The 20,429-nt window shown below is 37.8% G+C and overlaps 1 protein-coding gene across 1 annotated transcript in view; it reads left to right on the top strand.

Annotated features, from left to right (window-relative positions):
• LOC111155839 (transmembrane protein 131) overlaps nucleotides 1–20,429 on the top strand; it is a 216,665-nt gene that overhangs the window by 68,104 nt on the left and 128,132 nt on the right. The window contains exon 3 of the mRNA XM_022516255.1: nucleotides 13,841–13,881. Coding sequence (XP_022371963.1) covers nucleotides 13,841–13,881 — 41 coding nt within the window. The remainder of the gene's footprint in view (nucleotides 1–13,840; nucleotides 13,882–20,429) is intronic.

The following is a 20,429-nucleotide window of genomic DNA, read 5'->3' as shown; positions in this document are numbered from 1 at the left end:
GTTATGGACATTTCACTTGTTACCAATTTGAGCTATTATAAATAAATGGTGTCTCTTGGTGAACATATGCATTTCTGGTAGAGTTGAGTGTAATGCTGGGATATAGGTTATGAATCTTCTGTTTTAGTATGTAATGCCATATGGTTTTCCAAAGTGCTTGTTCCAGCTTACAGTTCCATCATCAGGAAGTGTTCTGCAGTACTTCATATATTTTTTTAAAGTATTCTGAAGAGTGAGTGATAGTATCTTATTGTACTTTTAATTTGCATTTCTCTGATTCCTAATAAGGTGGAGTAACTTTTCATGTTTATTTGACCATTTGGATATCTTTTGTGAAATCTCAGTTAAACCTTTGGCCCTGTTTAACTGTTGGGTTGCATGTCTTTTTTCCTCTTGTGTGATAGGAGTTCTTTTTAAATCTGGTACAATTCTGGTTATATATATTAGAAGTATCTTCTGCTTGGTGGATTACCCTTTCCACACATAATGGTGACTTTGATAAACAGAAATTCTTACTTTTAATTAATTTTAATGTAGTTTAAACTCTATTTTCCATTACAGTTTATACTTTTTCTGTACTGCTAAGAAAATATTTTCCTATCCAAGGTCATAAAAATATTCTCCTGTATTATTGTATAAAATACAGATATTTATTGTTTTGCCTTTCATAATTATAGCTATAATTCTAACTGAAATTGACTTTGTTATTGGTGTGAGGTCATAGTTTTATTTCTCATATAGATATTGACTTGTCCCAGTACCCTTCATTGTTCCCCAATATTTTCTTTCCCCAGTATTCTTCAGTGACACTTTATTCATAAGTCAAGTATCCATGTATGCATGAATCTATTTCTGGGCTCGGTTGCCTTTTCTCTTCTATAAAAGTAGAAATTCATATGGGCCAACATAAAATACAGAAATGCGATTGTTTTTTATAGATTGACTATTACTGCAAACTAGCTAAATTACTAGTTGTTTCTAAAAACTTATCTGTAGATGCTCTGGACTAGGTCCATAAACTATCATAGTCTTAAGTTAATAACATTGTATTTCTAACTTTACAGTCCTTTTAGCTTTTAATTCTTTCTCTTGCTTCACTTTACTGGCTACAGTCATTATGATGTTGAATATAAGCGGTATTTAGTGTGTATCTTTGACCTTACTTTGATACCTCGTCTCAGAGATAAAACCTCCAGCATTTCATTAAGTGTGTTGTTTAGTATAGTTTTTCTCCACCCCAATAGATACCCTTTATCATATGTGTCAGTTGGGGTTCTCAGCAAGATCTTGAGGTAGAGTCAGAGAAGTACTAGGGATTTACTTGAGGGCAATAGGAGCAAAAAATAATAAAATTTACTGAAAACAAATTAGAACTAGAATTCTATACCCAGTGAAAATACCCTTCACCAGTAAAGAGAAAATAACAAAAAAAAGCAAACCCTAGGAAAATCTGATGTCCAGAGTTATTATGTTATTAGATTTGCATGTCCGGTTTTCAACAGAAAAACAATTCATACCAAAAAAAAATGTGAAAGTGTGACCCATTCATGAAGGAAAAAAAAATCGGGATAGAAAAAAATTAAAAAGAACCAAACAGGAATACTGAATTGAAAAAATTTATTAGAAGGGTTCAAAAGCAGATTTATTTCAAGCAGAAGAAAGAATAAGCAAACATGAAGATGTGTTATTTGGAATTATCTAGGAGGAAGAGCAATCAATTTTTTTTAATGTCTATTAATAGTTGCTTTATATATTTAGGTGCATGTTTGGTGCTTAAATATTTACAGTTGTTACTGCTCAGGTTATCATGACCTGGGCTGAAATTAAGTCAGATGCTTAACCAAGTGAGCCACCCAGGTGCCCCTACATATTTTTATTTTTAATGCTCTTTATCCTTTGTATGTTTGAGCTGCTGAGACCATTTACCTTCAGCCTGAAGAATATTATTCTCCATTATTTCCTTTGGTGCAAATCTTCTGGTGACAAATTCTCTACAATCTTGTCTGTTTGAAAATGTCTTTATTTTTTCTCTTGTTAAATTGTTTTGTCATTATGTAGAGTCCTTCTTTGTCTCTTGTTAGTCTTTGTTTTAAAGTCCATTGTTTTGGGATAAAAGTGTGCTACCCTAGCTTGCTTTTGATTTCATTTTGCCTGGTACATACTGTTCCATCTCTTTACTTTCATTCTACATATGTGTTTAGGTATGAAATGAGTCCCCTGTAGGCAGCATATAGGTGGGTCTTGTTTTATCATCCATTCCATCACCCTGTGTCTTTTGATTGAAGCACCTAATGGATTCGTATTCAAAATAATTATTGTTAGATATGTACTTATTGCCATTTTGTTAACTTGTTTTATGGTTGTTTTTGTAGTTCTCTCTTCCTTTCTTCTCGTGCTCTTTTCCCTTGCTTAATGGCTTTCTTTAGTGATATGCTTCAATTCCTTCCTTTTAATTTCTTGCATATCTAATACAGGTTTTTAATTTGTGGTTTCTATTAGGTTAATGTACATGCCTTATGCAAATGGAAGTCAGTATTAAGTTGATGATCCCTTAAGTTTGAATTGATTCTAGAAGCACTAAATTTTTACCTCTCATACCCACATCCTGTGTATATAATGCCATGCTCTCCATCCTTTTATTTTGTGTATCCTTTGACTCATTTTTATGTATGTAATACAATATGTAATTGATTTTGCTGTTTTTGTGCTTTAATGTCTGTACTGTTTCTATAAGTGATGAATCTACTACTTTTATTATGTTTGCATTTGCCTGTGAAATTTTTTCTTTTTAAAACTCTTACTTCTGATTATGGCCTTTTCTTTTCAGTCAGAGAATTCCCTTTGCTGTTTCTTGGCAGACTGGTTTAGTGGCAATGAACTTCTCTAAGTTTTGTCTGGGAAACTCTCTCTCCTTCTGTTCTGAATGATAGCTTTGCTGGGTCAGGTATTTTCTGTTGCAGGTTTTTTCCCTTCAGTACTTTTAAGATATTATGCCACTCTCTTATGACCTCTAGAGTTTCTGCTGAAAAATCAGCTAACAGCTTTATGGGGTTCCCCCTGAGTGTACTATTTTCTCTTGCTGCTTTTAAAATTCTCTCTTTATCACTGTTTTTTTCCCCCCCCTTTTAATTATGATGTATCTTAGTGTGGACTTCCTTGGGTTGATTTTGTTGGGGATTCTCTGTGCCTCCTAGATCTGGATTTCTGTTTCCTTCCCCAGAGTCAGGAAATTTTCAGCTATTATTTCTTCAAATAAAGTTCTTGCCCCCTTTTCTCTTTCTTTTCCTCAGATCCCTGTAATGCAGTTGTTCTTAATTCCCCCAACCTATTCTCATTTTTTACTGTTCTTTTTTCTTTTTGCTGTTTCAGGTTGTTGCTTTCCATTACTCTGTCTTACAGCTCACTGATCTGTTCTGCCTCCTTTAATATGCTGTTGATTCCCTCTAATGTATTTTTAATTTTAGTCATTGAGTTCTTCATCTCTGATTGGTTCTTTTTTATATTTTCTGTCTCTTTGTTGAAGGTCTCATTGAGATCCTTCACTGTTTTCTCAAGTGCAGTAAGTATCTCTATGACCATTTGAATTCTTAGGTCTATTGCTTATCTCCATTTCATGTACCCCTTTTGGTGTTTTTGTCTTGTTCCTTCATTTGGGACATATTCCTGTGTCCTCATTTTGTCTAACCCTGTGTTTATTTCTATGTATTAAGAAAAATCATCTGTTTTCCAATTTTGAAAGTAGCCTTCAGAAGAAGAGTTCCTTTGGTACCCTGTAGTGCAGTGACCCATGTTCACCAGAACCAGGCGCTTTAGGGGTGTATCCTGTGTGGGTTGCATGTGCCCTACTCTTGTGGCTAAGCTTTTAGTCCAGTCAGCTACAATTGCCTGCTTTACCTGTTTGGGCCACAGTTTGGTCCCTGTGCTGTTAAGGGGCCAGTCTGGCTACCTTGCACTTGTAGCTGGGTAGTATCTAGTGGTCAGACCAGATGCCTGCCCACAGCCCATTTCCCCGGTCTGTAGTTACATGGAACTGCAGTGCTGTCTCATGGTGTCTCCTGAGAGATTTTTGTTGGTGGACAGGACTGGCAGTCAGATCAGGTGTGTACCCCCAGTTCATATGTTGGGACTGCAGTTAAACTGGTATGTACGGTTATCTCCCCCTTTTCTCAAAACAAATTACTTTGGAGTGGTAGTGGTCCCTTCCAGGACAACATGCTGGAAGTGACAGAGCAGGAGCCACTTTGAAGCCACTCTTACCAAGTAGGGCAGGTTGGATGGGGGAGATCTGCAGGAAAAAAAGATCTGTGTGGTGCACAGTCTTTGCAAGTAGGGTGTTTTAACTGGCTCCCACAGGTATCCTGCTATTTGGGAGGATGGGGGACGGAAAGTTCTTTTGTTCTTAGAGAAGTCTTCTAACAATCCCAGCTCCTCCAGCACATGTTCTGAATAAATAACCACCTTCACATATACCCCACATGCTTTTCAAACTGCTGCTTCTATGAACTATCTCCATGGGTTTGTCTTGTTTTCTCTTTAAAGGCAGGGACTTAGCTTCCTAAGGCCCCCTGGCTCTCCTAGAACTAAGCCCGCTGATTTTAAAAGAAACCAGAGTTAAGCTCCACTGATTGTAAAACTTGTAAATTTAAGCCCCACTGGTTTTTAAAGCCACATGTTATGTGGTTTCATCTTCTTAGGGTAGGTCCCCTTGTCTGGGGTGCCTGGTGTGGAGTTTGTTCCTAACATTTCCACATGCTTGTGGTGTTTCTCCTGTTTGTGGTTAGCCTTGCAGGCAGATTGATTCCCAGCCACGTTTCTCCCCCGCTACCCTTTTCAGTGTGGCCTCTTCTCTACAGTTAACTGTGACAAGTCTGTTCTTCTAGTCTTCACATTGTTTTCTTATTTAGTTATGCTCTTGTAGCTGTTCTCTAGGTGTGTCTGTGGGAAAGAGGTGAGGTTAGGATCCTCCTACTCTGCCATCTTCCCAGAAGTCCTCAATAGTTTTTATAAGATAGATATCATACAGAGTATCATCTCCAATCACAAGAAGATGAAATTAGAAATCAGTAACAGAAGGAAAACTGAAAAATTCACATATTTGTGGAAATTACACAAGGGAAATTAGAAACTATAGAGAGATGAATGAAAATGAAAACAAAACATACCAAAAAACTATGTAATACACCAAAAGCAGTGGTAAGGAGGAAATTTATAGCTGTAAATGCTGATGTTAGAAAAAAGATCTCAAATCAATAACCTAACTTTACAACTTAAGGAAGTACAAAAATAAGAATAAGCTAAACCCAAAGGTAGCAAAAGGAAAGAAGTAGTAAAGATCAGAACAGAGATAAATGAGATAGAGAATATGAGAAATAGAGAAAATAAATGAAACCAAAAGTTGCTTCTTTGAAAAATACCAACAATGTTGACAAAGTCTTACCTATGTGGATTAAGAATGAAGGCGGCCAAATTACTAAATTCAGAGATGAAAGTGGGGACGTCACTACTGATCATACAGAAATAAAAAGAATTATAGGAGAGTACTGTGAACAGTTGTACACCAACAAACTGTATAGCCTCAATTAAATGGACAAATTCTAAGAAACACAATACCTACCAAGATTAAGTCATAAAGAAATAGAAAATCCGAAGAGACCTATATAACTGGTAAGAAGAGTTAATCAGTAATCCAAAATCTCCCAACAAAAAAAACTTGCACCTGATGGCTTCATTGGTGAATTCCACCAAACATTTGAAAAACTACCAATCTTTCCCTATACTTTTCCTAAAAATTTAGGAGGAAGAGAACATTTCGTAATTCCAGCATTACTCTGATAACAAAGCCAAAGACACGACAATGAAGGAAAAGTACAGACAGTATCCCTTATGAACACTGATGCAAAGTCCTCAACAAAAGACTAGCAAACTGAATGTAACCACTTATAAAAAGGATGATATACTGTGTCAAAGCATGGAAGCAATTCAGGGATCTACCGACAGATATACGGATAAACAAAATGAAGTTTATACATATAATAGAACACGTATCAACCTTAAAAAGGTAGGAAAACCTGACATATGGTATAACATGAGTGAGTCTTAAGGAAATACACTAAGTGAAATAAGTCAGTTACAAAAAGATAAATACTGTATGGTTCTACTTATACAAAGTACTTAGACTAGTCAAAATTGTCGAGACAAAGTAAGAATGGTGCTTGCCAGGCCTGGAAGGAGGAGGGACTGGAGAGTTGTTTAGTGGGTACAGAGTTTAAAGTTTGCAAGAAGTTGGGCTACCTGGGTGGCTCGGTGGGTTGGGCCTCTGCCTTCAGCTCGGGTCATGATCTCGGGGTCCTGGGATCGAGTCCCGCATCGGGCTCTCTGCTGGGCGGGGAGCCTGCTTCCTCCTCCCTCTCTCTCTCTCTCTCTCCCTCTCTGCCTACTAGTGATCGCTGTCTGTCAAATAAATAAAGTTTGCAAGAAGAAAGGAGTTCTAGTGATAGATGGTAGTGACGGTTGCCCAACACTGCAAATGTATTTAATGCCACTGAACTGTACAATTAAAAATAGTTAAGATGGGGCACCTTAAGATGGGTGGCTCAGTCATTAAACATCTGCCTTCAGCTCAGGTTGTGATCCCAAGGTTCTGGGATCGAGTCCCACATGGGCTCCCTGATCAGCAGGAAGCCTCCTTCTCCCTCTCCCACTCCCCACTTCCCTTTCTTGCTGTGTCTCTCTCTGTCAAATAAATAAAAATTTTTTTTAAATGGTAAGTTTTACATTATGTGTATTTTACTACAATAAAAAAGGAAAAAAACAAAAATTTGGTAGCAAGCTAGACTTGGCTTATGGACTATAGATTATCAACCACTGTTCTAAATTTTCTTGGGAATGGCCTTACTGTTTTGTTGAGATAAAGGAAGAGGGAGCTGTGATTTTGACATACACAGAATTATAAAAATATTCATCTTTCTTTTAAGAAAGTAGTTCTATTACAAAAGAAATGCATGCTTGTAAAAAATATGGAAAATTTGGAAAAATAATAATTTTAAGTAATATTTATTGGATATTCCCAAGTGCCAGGTACTCTTTTAATTCTTAAATACATGAGATAGGTATTAATTACATGATCATTTTTTCAGGGGAGATTTTAAAGAATAGAGAGTTTAAGTAACTTAACCCAGTAAGTGACTAGTAAGCGGTAAAGCTAGAATTCAATACCAAGCTTTTGGACTCTAAAGCATAAGTTCTAAACCACTGTACTCTAGAGTGGGAACTTGGGAGTTATCCTTGTATTCCAATACCCAAACGTAGTACATGTTAATAGTTTTATTTATTGATTTTCCATGATTTTCATTGTGGACATAGCTTTGATTTCTCATTCTGCATAGTCAAGTTTTACAGTATAACAACTGATTTCAGTGCCCAGAGCAGTTATTTCTCATCATGTCCAGTTAAATGCTTGTTGGAGGTGGGGAAATGTTTGGGACACTAGAAGGCCCTCAGTAGAGGCTAACATCTGTACAGCTCTTCACAGTTGACAGGAAGCCTCCTCACATATTCCCAGGGTTACTTGGCTAGTAAGAGCAGAGCTGGTATTTGAACACAGGTTCTTTGTTTTTGTTTTTGTTTTTTACTTCAAATTCTGAGTCTTCTCAGAACTGTCTGCTCTCTGTCTCATGCCCATTTTTGACTCTGTACTCTCTTCACATTACCATTTCATACCCTCTGTTTTAAAGATAAATGGTACCAAAAAAGCTAAGTAGCTGGTTCAAAAATAGCCTTAAAAACTGAGAACAAAGAACATCAAAAGATATTAAAATAGTATTAAAATATACAGGGGCGCCTGGGTGGCTCAGTGGGTTGAGCCTCTGACTTCGGCTCAGGCCATCATCCCGGGGTCCTGGGATCGAGCCCCGCATCGGGCTCTTTGCTCAGCAGGGAGCCTGCTTTCCCTCCTCTCTCTGCCTGCATCTCTGCCTACTTGTGATCTCTGTCTGTCAAATAAATAAATAAAACCTTTAAAAAAAATAAATAAAATATACAAACATCTCTCACAGCTTATACAAAAACTAGCTCATAAATGATTATAGACTTAAATATAAAACTATGCAAAAATATATAAAACTATAAAACTCTTATTTTTATTATTTAATTTTTTAAAAGATTTTATTTATTTGAGAGAGAGAGAGTGAGAAACAGCCTGAGAGGGGAGAGGATCAGAGGGAGAAGCAGGTTCCCCACTGAGCCAGGAGCCCAATGCAGGACTCGATCCCAGGACTCTGGAGTCATCACCTGAGCCAAAGGCAGTCACTTAACCAACTGAGCCACCCAGGCACCCCCAAACTATAAAACTTTTAGAAAAAAACATTGGAGAAAAGCTTCAGGATAGAGGGCTAGCAGAGTACTTGACACCAAAGACTTGATACCAGAAGTACAATCCGTAAAGGAAAAATTTGTAAATTAAAAGTTTGCTCTGCCAGAGACCATATGAAAAAGATAAAAAGCCAAATATAGACTAAGAGAAAATATTTGCTAACCATATATCTGACAAAGGACCTAGTTTATAGAATTTATCAGGAACTCTCAAAACTCAATAATAAAATCCAGTCAGGAATCAGCAAAAGACATGACCAGACATTTCACTGAAAAGGATGTACAGATGGCAGAAAGGACATTTGAAAACTGCTCGACCATATTATCCACCCAGAAAATACAGATTAAAACCTAAACTCACAAATTTTTTTCATTGTAAGATTATTAGTGTTGTAACCCTTATCTGTGTGCTTTTTCTCTTCCTTTTTGTGGGGTAGGAGCATTTACCCTGTTTTTGCCCATTGTTTGTCAGCATTTCTGCATCATTTTGTATTAGGTATTTACAGTTTATAGTTGGGCTTTAGTTTTCTAACACAATCCTTTAGTCTTTTTTAAAAATAGATGAGTTTATCTCATTTAATTATACTGTATATATATTTATTCCATCTAATTTTTATCTTTTCTTTGTTGTTTTCTCTCGATTTAAGAGCTTAATTTTCAGATGTACGTTTTAAATATGTTTAAACCTTTATTTCTCAAATTACTTCGAAAATAAAATCCTATCTATTGTGATCTTTCTCTTTTAATACTTAGGGTGTTTTGTTGGCATGTGCTGAGATTTTTATTTTTATTTATTATGATTAAATGATTTTTCTATTTTGTGGCTTACACTTTAAAAACAACATTTACTTTCTGCTTTTCTAATCTTATTTCCACAGTTCCTTTGCCGTGACCATCTGCCTATCTTTCACAAGACAGCTTCCTCATTTGCAATTCTTCATGAGTAATCTTGTTGGCCAGATTGTCTTCATGAAGAATTTTTCCCCCTTAAGAAAGTGTACATGGGTGATAAACTTTGAGTTCCCTTTTAGTCAACTTCACTTAAGAACCACAATGTTGCATGTTCTAGAATTCTTAGGTTACATTCTTTATTGAAGTATGAGTGACACACAATAAACTGTATGTGTTTCAAGTGTACAGTTTGAAGAGTTTAAATATTTATACACTTGTGAAACCATCACTGCAATCAAGATAACATATCCATCACACCCAAAAGTTTACTTGTGACCCTTGGTAATCCCTCCACCCTCACCCTCCAGTTCTAGGCAGTTGTAATCACTGTTCTGCTGTCACTATCATTTTATACTATAAACCATTTTATATAAATGCATTCACACAGAATGTACTTTGGTGGGGGGGGTGTCTGACTCAGCATAATTATTTTGTGATTCATCTATGTTGTATCATCAGTTTATTCTTTTTTATGCTCAAATGTTATTTTTTGCTCTTTTAAAAATAATATATGTATTATGAAATGAAAAAGAAATGTTTAAGGAAACAAGAAACTTTCCCAGTCTTTATTCTTTTTTTATTGCTGAGTAGTATTCCATTGTGTAGATATACCACTATGCATTTATCCATTCACTTGTTAATGGAAATTTGGGTTGTCCCAGTATTGACCTGCTATAAACATGCTATGAAGATAAAACTGCTGTAACCATTCTTGTGCACATGCTTTTCTTGTGTTTGTCTTGGGTAAATCTCTAGGAGTGGAGAGGCATTATCATATGGTAGGGGTGTGTTTAACTTTGTAAAAAATTGCTAAGCTTTTTCTAGAGTGGTGGTTCTATATTACATTCCCACTGACAATGTATGGAAGTTGTAGTTTTTCCACATTCTCTCCAACTCTTAGTGTGTTTTCAATTTTGGACATTATAATAGGTATATAGTGTCATTATAGTTTAAATTTGCTTTTCCTTAATAACATACTGAGCATCTTTTCATGTGCTTAACTGACATTTTTACAATTGCTTATTTTAAAAAATGGTGTTGTTTTTTTAAAATTTATATTCACAAGTTATGTGTTCAGTATACAAGTCTTTCATCAAATATGTGATTGCAAATATTCTCTCAGTATACGGTTTGCCTTTTCATTTTCATAACAATGTCTTTTGGTGAGCATATTTAAAAAATTTTTATGGAGTCTAGTCTGTCAGGTTTTTTTGTTTTGTTTTGTTTTGTTTTGTTTTTACAGTTAGTTGCTTTTGTCCTGTTCATGAAATCTTTGTTTCCAGGATTGCAAAGATAATCTCCTATGTTTTCTTGTTGAAACTGTATAATTAGATTTTATGCTTAAAACTATAAGTATAAAAGTAATTTGAGTACATGGTGTGACATAAGGATAAAGGCTCAGTTTTCCTTTGCATAAGTTTGTCCTGTTGTTCCAGCACCATTTGCTGAAAAGATAAAGGTTTCTGCATTGAACTAGCTGCATTGATTCCTTTGTTGAAAATCAAATGACTGTACATATGTAAGTCCATTTTTGGACTTTCTCCAGTTCTCTTGATCTGTTTGTCTTATCTTTATGGCAGCTCACTGTCATCATTACTGTAACTTTTTAAAAAATTGTAGTGAAATATATGTAGCATAAAAATTACAGTTTTAACCGTTTTAATTTTATATAGTTCAGTGACACTGAATACATATTTGTTTTTGCATCACTACCATCCAGCTCCAGAACTTTTTCATTATCCCAAACTGAAACTGCTCTGTGCTCATTAAACAATAACTCCTCATTCCCTTTACCCTAACCCTTAACAACCACCATTCTACTTCCTATCTCTATTAGATTGACTATTCTAAGTACTTCATATAAATAGGATCATGTAGTCTTTGTCTTTCTGTGACTGGTTTATTTCATTTAGTATAGACTTCGTCTTCAAGGTTCATCCATGTTGTAGCATATGTCAGAATTTTCTTCCTTTTTTTAAAGGCTGAATAATGCTCTGTTGTACATATAAACCCCATGTTGTTTGTCCATTTATCCATCGGTAGACACTTGTGTTACTTCCACACTTTATTGTGGACCAGACTGCAATGAACATGGATATTTACATATTTATTTGAGTCCCTGCTTTCTGCTTTCAATTCTTTTGGGTATATGCCCAGAAGTAGAATTGCTGGATCATGTGGTAATTCTATATTTAATTTTTTGAGGAACAACCATACCATTTTCCACCATAGCACCACGTTTTACATTCCTGTTAACAGTGCACAAGGATAGCAGTTTCTCCACAACCTTTCCAGCACTTGTTATTTTCTGGCTTTTTGATAGTAGCTATCCTGATGGGAGTGAGGTGGTGTCTTCTTATAGTTTTGATTTGCATTTCCCTAATAGTGATGTTGAACATCTTTTCATGGGACCATTGGCCATTTGTATATTTCTTTGCAGAAATGTCTATCAAGGCTTGCACTGCCCCCCCTTTTTAAGATTTATTATTTTAGAGAGCAAGTATGCAAGCAGGGGAGGGGCAGAGAGAAAGGGAGAGAGAGAATCTCTGGCAGACTAGACTCCATGCTGAGTGGAATCCAATGCAGGGCTCAATCTCAGGACCCTGCAGTCATGACCTGAGTCAAAATCAAGAGTCAGACACCTAACCTACTGAGCTGCCCAGGCCCCCACCCACCCATTTTTAAATCAGGTTTGTTTATTTGCTATTTATCAATAGCAAAGTTGAATTTTAGTGCTTCTTTATATATTTATATATTAACCCTTTATCAAATATATAACATTTTCTCCCACAAGAAAAAATTTGGGGGGCTCTAGGAAGCTCAGTTAAGTGTCTGCCTTTGGCTCAGGTCATGATCTTGGGGTCCTAGGATTGAGCCCTATGTCAAGTTTCCTCTCCTCCTGCCCCTCCCCCCGTTTGTGCTTTTTCTCTCTCTCAAATAAATAAATTCTTTTTAAAAATTTTTTATAATGAAAAGTTAAACATTTTTAAGCACAGAAAATAAGAGTTAAGAATGAATACCCATTTACCTACCACTGAGATAGATTATTAACATTTTGTCATATTTGCTTATATACACGCATACTTCCATGCACCTGCAAGTCATAGTGCTGAAACATTTTAAAGAAAATTACAGACATCCTGACACTTAACCTTCACCCGAGGTTTCACTTTCAAACACTAAGGACATTTTCCCACATCTGTCATATTTCTTCCATATACAGTCTCCAAAAATACCATTGCAAAATAATATATATTAATGGGAAAAATAATGCCACAACTCTTCTTCTTTTTCTAATTACCACCTAGAAGCTAACCTTTTGGGATAAGTTCACTGATGGTATTCCTTAGAGTTTTGGCATTTTCTCACATACCATTATTAAGAACTTACCTTCCTCAGTTGTCTACCAATTTCTTGCTTTTTGTCTTGTTCTCCTCTCCTCCATCCTCTCTACACTGCCACCAGAATAGTGTCTTTAAAATTAAATCAGACCATGTCTGTCTCTGTCTCTCTTACTCCTTCAGATCCCTTGTATTACATATAGAGTAGATCAAATTTCAAACTTCTTACCATGGCTTCTCACCAGGAATCAGCATAGTCTAGCCCCTGTCCAGCCCTCCAACCTCATTTTCTACTTTTCTTCCCCCTGTCCCTCTGAGCTCCATCCAAATAGACCTTCTGTCTGTTTCTTGAATGTCCAGGCTCTTTTCTGAAGTCGGATCTGTGTGCCTGTTGTTTTTTCCACCACTACACAGCCCTGTTTCCACACACAGCTTTTTTACACTTAATCACGTTCAGTGTAGATATGATTTCTTCAGACAGGCCTTCCCTCATGATACATTGAAACACAACACCTATTTATTCTCTTTCACAGTACCTTTCCAACATTTTCATAGTTCTTTCATATTTATTTAGGTTGTTTTTAAGATTTTATTTATTTATTTGAGAGAGTGAGAGCGTGCGCACACAGAGGGAGAGGGAGAGGGAAAATCAGACTCCCTGCTGAGCAGGGAGCCCAATATAGGGCTCAATTCCAGGACCCTCAGATCATGATTTGAGCTGAAGGTAGACACTTAACCAACTGAGCCACCCAGGTGCTCCTATATTTATTTAGTTTTAAAATGGCTCTGCCCCCACACCCTTGAGCTCCATAGCAGCAGGAGCCGTTATACACCAGCACCAGCCACACAGTTGGTAAGCAGTGAGCAATGAGAGGCACAGCTGGCCTCCCAAAGTGATTGCATAGCGGACTCTTCTCACAGGATGTATTGGTTTAGCAAACTCTTAAAAATCACATAACTCTGTATTCTTTTCATATGTGTTTAAAATTTAATCCCAAATTATTCTCTCATTTGAATTATGTAATGTGACATATCATTTCCTTTGATTTAAGGATTGGGTTTAACCTGAAAATCTAAGTGAGTATATGATCGAAATTGAAACTGCAGTATATTTTGGATGTTCTGTCTGTCTGTAGTAGAAAGGTTTCAGTATTTTCATTGTTTTCTTCCTTTCGCAGACTGAGACAACACTTGGACTCAGTTCGTATCAACAGAAAAGGTAAGGAATATATGTATATTTTATAACATAAAATTGTATATATTTAATAAGATACTAACATAATTTCAGTTCCTTTTGGGGGATTCCAGCAATACTGTCCTTCTCTTGCACCACCTTTTTTGGTGAAGAGGAAAAAGCAAGTTATAAGTCACATTATATCATGTATTTCAAGTGTGGAAAACCAGGTTAAGATCTGAATTTGCAGGTGAGGTATATCATATAGTCTTTCTCCCCATCATATCTGGGGAGGATCAGCTTTGTAACTCCCTAGTAATTTCCCCTGGCTGTTGCTACCTATTGTGGACTGACTGTTCCTGCCCTTAGTTACCATAAGGTGTCTGCCTACAGAGCTATGAAACCTAAGTCACTGAAAGAGACCCCTTTTGAACACAGCTTCTCTGTGAAAACAAACAAGGGAGTTGTTTTACCCTTAGGTATTATGAAAATAGGTACATGCATGTGAATTTGAAGATGTCTTTCTCACATCCAAATTCTTTGGTCTTTTGGTAGCTTCTCACATCTAAAGGGAGACACTATAAACAGAAAGTTACTATCCTGATGAACTTACATACCCAGTGAGGGTCTGTACCTGGTATTTAAAGGAGAATGAGAGCTGTGAATTAAATATCCTTGAGTGTCCTTGGCCTAGTGAAATGAAGTTTTCATCAGCAAAGAACTTTATTCTGAGAGAGAAGTAGCACATACTCAGAGTAAGACAATAAAACTCAACTTCATAAATACAATAATGAAACTCCTTCATTCACTGGTTTTGCTTTTTTCACTCTTAGATCTGCAGTAACATGACCCTACTTCCTCATTGTTCTGTCCATCTGCCTAATTTTATATGCCCTGTTGAGACCTGCTTTACCCATGAACCCTACCCAAAAGACACACCCACTGCCTACACTAAGATGTAGACTACTCCGCTCTCTATCATAAAGCCTAATGCCACCCTTCTACCCCTCTACCCCTTCGCAGATATTTTTGGGACTGGGGTGGATTATTTCCAGAATACTCCATGTCTAGCCTGATGCCACCTTGGCTAGACCATCTGAGAACCCTAGAACCCCCTGACTCCTCTAGAGCTAAACTCGTTGGAAGAAAGGGACACCTGTTATCTTGTGCTACTTTCTTGTTACATTATTCCAGCAGTTAGGAAATTAGCTATGAAGTTATATTGGCTACATTTATGAAGATGATGTTATTCATCCATGATCAAGATTTGGCTTTAAGTTATTTTCCTAGTATAATGAAGAATTTACATCAATACATAATTATATTCTGATCTCATGTTCCACTTATCTGTGATCCACATCTGCCTAACAAACTAGCCCAGTTTACTGGCATAGAGCAATCATCTTATTATGCCGTCAGACTCTGTAAGCCAGGAGTTTAGACAGAGCACAGCAGAGACAGCTTGTCTGTGCTCCATGGTGATGGGGGCCTCAGCTGGGGAGACTCCAGAGCTAGAGGCATGTTCACTCGCATGCTGATGTTAGCTTGTTACCTGGAATTCAGCTAGGCTGTCACCTTAGAATGCCTACATTTGGGCCCTTCTGTGTGGTCTTTTCACAAAGACTTGTTTGGGCTCCCTCACAGTATGATAGCTGGATTTCAAGAGTGAACATCCCAAAGAGAGCCAGTAAAAGCTGTATCACTTTTTTTGACCTTCACTCTGAAGTCATGTAGTGTTACCTCTGTTGGCTGCTGCTGTTCAACCAGTCACTTATGTTGGTCTTGATTTAAGGCATGGGGGAGGGGAGAAAGATGTGGGGATGGGGAATTGGGTGAGGGGAATGATGAATATTCGATGATTTACAGATACGTTTTAAAACCATCAGACTTCACTTTTTTTTTTTTTTTTTTTTTTTTTTTGACTAAGATCATGAATTCATTAAACTACTGGGTTCAAATTGGAATGCATATGCTATGGGTATGAACCTGGATTAGGTACTAAACATACGTTTTAGCCCAGGCTACTGGGCTAAATACCACATAGACTGAGTGGCTTAAACATTTTTTTCCTCACAGTTTTGGAGACCAGAAGTCCAAGATCAAGGTGCTGGCAGATTGGTTCCCCAGTGAAGGCTTTGTCCTTGGCTTACAGATAGCTGCTGTCTCCCTTTCATCCTCAAATGGCAAAGAGGGAGAATGGAAGCAAGATCTCTGGTGTCACTTCTTTTAAAGGCACTAATGCTATCATGAAGGCCTCATTCTTGTGACCTTCTCTAAACCTAATTATCTCTCAAAGCCTATCATATCAGAGGGTTAGGGCATCAACATGCAAATTTGGTGGGGGATACAATTCAATCCATAACAATATACAGGCTTAAATTTAGATTTTGAACCTAATATAAACTAACAAAAAACTAAACTAAAGGACTATATTTGTGACTCACCCTTAATAAGTTATTTTAAAACATATATATGACATGGAAAAGCAAATACAGCCTCTACACTTACAAGAACATAATCAGAACATAGCTTGCACACATTTAGCTGGTTTTTTTTAACATGTGGCTCAGCGCTACATAAAGTAAACACTGCCAGAGCTCTCATTTAAGTAAGAATAACTTAAATAAAATTGCATCTGTAAAATAAAATGTGAATGAAAATATAAGTGTGCAGTTGTGTAACAACAGAAGTTGTAAATAAAATGTATAGTTGTAAACACAACAGAAATTATAATTTTTTTCAGTTTAAAAAACTGTTCTGTAAAAATGTCAGCATTTGGGTTTGGGTCTCAAAATTTGACTAAGGTGAAAGTTATATGATTTCAAAGGATTCTAAGTACAGGAGACCCTAATAGGTAGTGTTATTGAGCCCTTTGTTTGACACACGAGGAAGCTGAGACCCTTAGAACCAAGGAATATGCTTGCGGGGAAAGCGGCACAGTTTTAGTTAGAATTCGTCATCTTCTGATTGCCAGGCTGTGTGTGTTCACTCTGACTGTGTGCACAGCAAGTATGTAGTCCTTCTGTATTCCCTGGATTTTCTTTTTCAGCCAGTATTCCTAGAGGTTTCTGAAAGTACCTGCTCAGTGCTGGGACTGTGTGTGTAGCCCCTGCCTTTAGGCATCTTGAAGGGCAATGAAGACATCCCTTCTGATGAGGTCATAGAGCACAGGTGTTAAAGTGACAAAACACAGCCTACTGTGTGGGGGAAAAAAGCACACTTGAAAAGGATGTCATAAAGGGTTGTAGGGATCAAGGTACAGAAGACACAGGCATGCCCTTCACTTGCATCATCAAGATGATCCACAAAGCCCAAGGCATAGCTGAGGTGAAGGCTGGCTTCTGACTCCAGAGCCTGGTCCACCTCTAGAGATTACTACCTCTACCAGTCTCCCCTTGCGGCATGGCCAGTGTTAGATTGCTGGGAGGCACACTTTGTCTTTTGAACTTCTCTCGTCTTTTCTGCATCAATTTCTCACTGTTGGTGCTCCCCAGATATATAAGCCACATGCTGCCTGCCTCCTGGCTTTATTAGTAAGCCAGTAGATTCTGCCCCACACTTTCTTAAATTCCTGTACATGATCTCTTGGATCAAAACCCTCATTCTTTAAATGAAACTTTACCTGCCCGAGGGAAATTTGTAACATGAAAAGCTCAGCTAATAGAATGATTCTGTACCTAGTGGATTGTATAGCAGTACAATGGTAGATGCTAGCCTCTGGCTACCGTTTCTTTCTCCCCCGGCCTTTTCCTCTCCCTCCTCACCCTCACCACCCACCCTTATCATCTGTGTTAGTTCTGGGGACAGGTTTGGCTCCATGGGCTTTTAGGATATTCTGCAAGGGAATGAACTGCTGTTTTCATGACCTCAGAATTGTGGGAAGTAAAACCATGGGAAACACAATTTTCCAGGATCCCCTTTTCCTATTCCTCTCCTTTGTTCTGACTCACCCCTTCTGATTTGTTTTAATATGATTATCAGTTACAATGATAGAATGGTAGAGGATGTGCAGGTAGTGTTCCATCAGTGTTTATTTGAGTTGAACACCAAAATATTACAATAAATACCGGTAATGGTTGAGTATTTTGTGACATGAGGCCATCTTTCATGGTTGACTTTTCCTGGGAGTGTGGAGCCCTGTGGTGGAAGATGAGGAGTCAAAAGTCCTGAGTTCTCTGTTCACTGTCTGTGGGGCCTGGAAAGCAGCCTTTTCACTGCTCTGAGCACGACTTTCATTGGCAAACTGGGGAAGATGATTTCTCTGCCTGGTATATCTTACAGATGATAATAAGGTTATGTATTTATATAAGGTTGTTGTGAGGATCAAATTATTTGGCCAAAATATTTGGCCAACTATAGTTTGCGAACTTTAAAATGTTATATGAATGTAAGTTGTGGTTGTGTGATCATTTATTTGCTCAGTCACTCAGCAAACGTTTGCTGGAATCTTCGGTTATGCCAGGCTTTGTTGTAAGAACTGGTGACTTAGTAGTTGTATTTGTTATCTCTCACCTTGTAATAAACTACCCCCAAACCTAGTGGCTTCAAACAGCAAGCATATATCATCTTCCTGTTTCTGGGAGTGAGGAATTTGGAAGCACCTCAGTGAAGTAGTTGTGGCTCAGGATCCCTCCTGAGATGGCAGTTCAGGTATCAACCCACATCTGAAGGCCTGGGCCAGCTAGATCCTCTTCAGGATGGCTCACTCATGTAACTCTTGGCAAAAAGCCTTAGTTTTGGGGGCGCCTGAGTGGCTCAGTGGGTTAAAAGCCTCTGCCTTCGGCTCAGGTCATGATCTCGGGGTCCTGGGATCAAGCCCCACATCGGGCTCTCTGCTCGACAGGGAGCTTGCTTCCCCCTTCCTCTCTGCCTGCCTCTCTGCCTACTTGTGATCTCTCTCAGTGTGTGTCAAATAAATAAATGGAATCTTTAAAAAAAAAAAAAAAAGGCTTAGTTTTTCTTGGCTTGTTGGCAAGAGGCCTTTTTTCTTCACCACGTTGAACCATCCATAGGGCTGTTTAAATGTTGCCACATCACGACAGCTGCTGACGCCAGAACAGGTGATGCAAGAGAAATGAGGAGGAAGCCACAGTGTCTTTTGTAATTGAGTCTTACAGTCACACACCATCACTTCTGCCATATTCCATTCATAAGAAGTCACCCCAAGGCCAGGGGAATTAAGCGCCATCTCTTGAAGAGAGGAGCATCAGAGAATCTGTGGCCATATTTTAAAACTACTACAGTGCTGGATGGGCGAGATAGTCTAAGACTCCTGCCCTGGTGTGGAGCCTATGTTCAAATGAGGAAAACAGACAGTAAGCCACTAAATAAGTAAATGCAGCTAGAGAGTAGTCTGGAATAGACAGGACTCCATAGGTTCTTTAGATGGGATGTTAAGGAAGCCTTCTCTGAAATGCTGTTTAAGTTTACCTGGTGAAAGTCTTAGGGAAGAGCATTTCAGACAGAGAAGCAGCTAATGCAGAGCTCTTAGGTTGGGAATACTGCTACTGTTGTTATTTTCATAAGAGCTGAAAATGTTAGCAAATACAGCTAGGTAAGAAGGATATATGTGTATATGTGTGTGTATGCACTTAATGTTCATGAGAAGAACCAGATTCTTCTAATCTTTAAGTTTCCTGGTGTACCTGGGAAATAAGCCAAAAATACTGGGCTGGGAAATACATGGTGTTCAGATTCTTTAATTGACTGTATAGTTTCCTTATTATTAAGTATAACTCTTTTGGTTGCCTATAGTAGCCATAAGCATCCAGAAGATTGTAGTTAGATCCAAAACTTGGTAATATTTGTCCTTAAGCTGTGTTTTGTTTTTTTTTTTTTAAGATTTCACTGGGGTTTATACTTTTATTTTCTAGTTCTGGAGCTTTTAGCTGCACATGAAGTGACATATATGCCCCCCCCTCCCCCCCCCCCAAAGGCCCTACTTTACATAAATCTTGGAGACTGTAGTAAGTTGATTATAGGAAGTCAATTTACCAGAAGTGAGCTTAAGTAAAGATAGGATTAACTTTGCGTTAAACCACAGAAGCAGATGTTGGTAAGCTCCTTTGAGTAGGCCAGTTTACTTCACTTATTTTTTTAAAGCATCACATTATTCTCACCTTAAATACAAGTGTGACAGAATTGAGATTTTTGGAATGATGGTATGAGGAGCTTGGGGACTTCTCCCCATAAGAAACATTTGTTAGGATGATTAAAATGAGCAAAGACAGAGTATCTGGAGATAGTTCAAAGGACTTACAATGAATTGAGAAACATTTATTCAACAAAATCTGTATGAACGTGGTAAGAACAGTGTGGGAGGTCATAGCATTCAAGCTAGAGACTGCATCCATCACTCCACAGCTCTGCCTTTCATCAGAATTGTTTCAGTGGGCTTGGTAGACAAGTAGATGTTCCTATCTCCCCCAGCTCACTGGGATGGGACAGTTATTCCAATCGGATATGGCAGCTGGAGAACATTGGCAGATCTCATTTTCCGTAGGCTCCGTGCTGTAGAGGCTTTTTAGTGGCTGGTGGCAATCAGGTGATATTTGTCTCCCCTCCCGCCACCCTTTCCAAGTATGGACATTAGA

Source organism: Enhydra lutris, unplaced genomic scaffold (genome assembly GCF_002288905.1).
Source record: "Enhydra lutris kenyoni isolate GAN:26980312 unplaced genomic scaffold, ASM228890v2 scaffoldscaffold44, whole genome shotgun sequence".
NCBI classification, from domain to species: Eukaryota; Metazoa; Chordata; class Mammalia; order Carnivora; family Mustelidae; genus Enhydra; species Enhydra lutris.
Note: the sequence above shows the minus strand (reverse complement) of the source record. Positions and strands in the feature narration are given on the sequence as shown.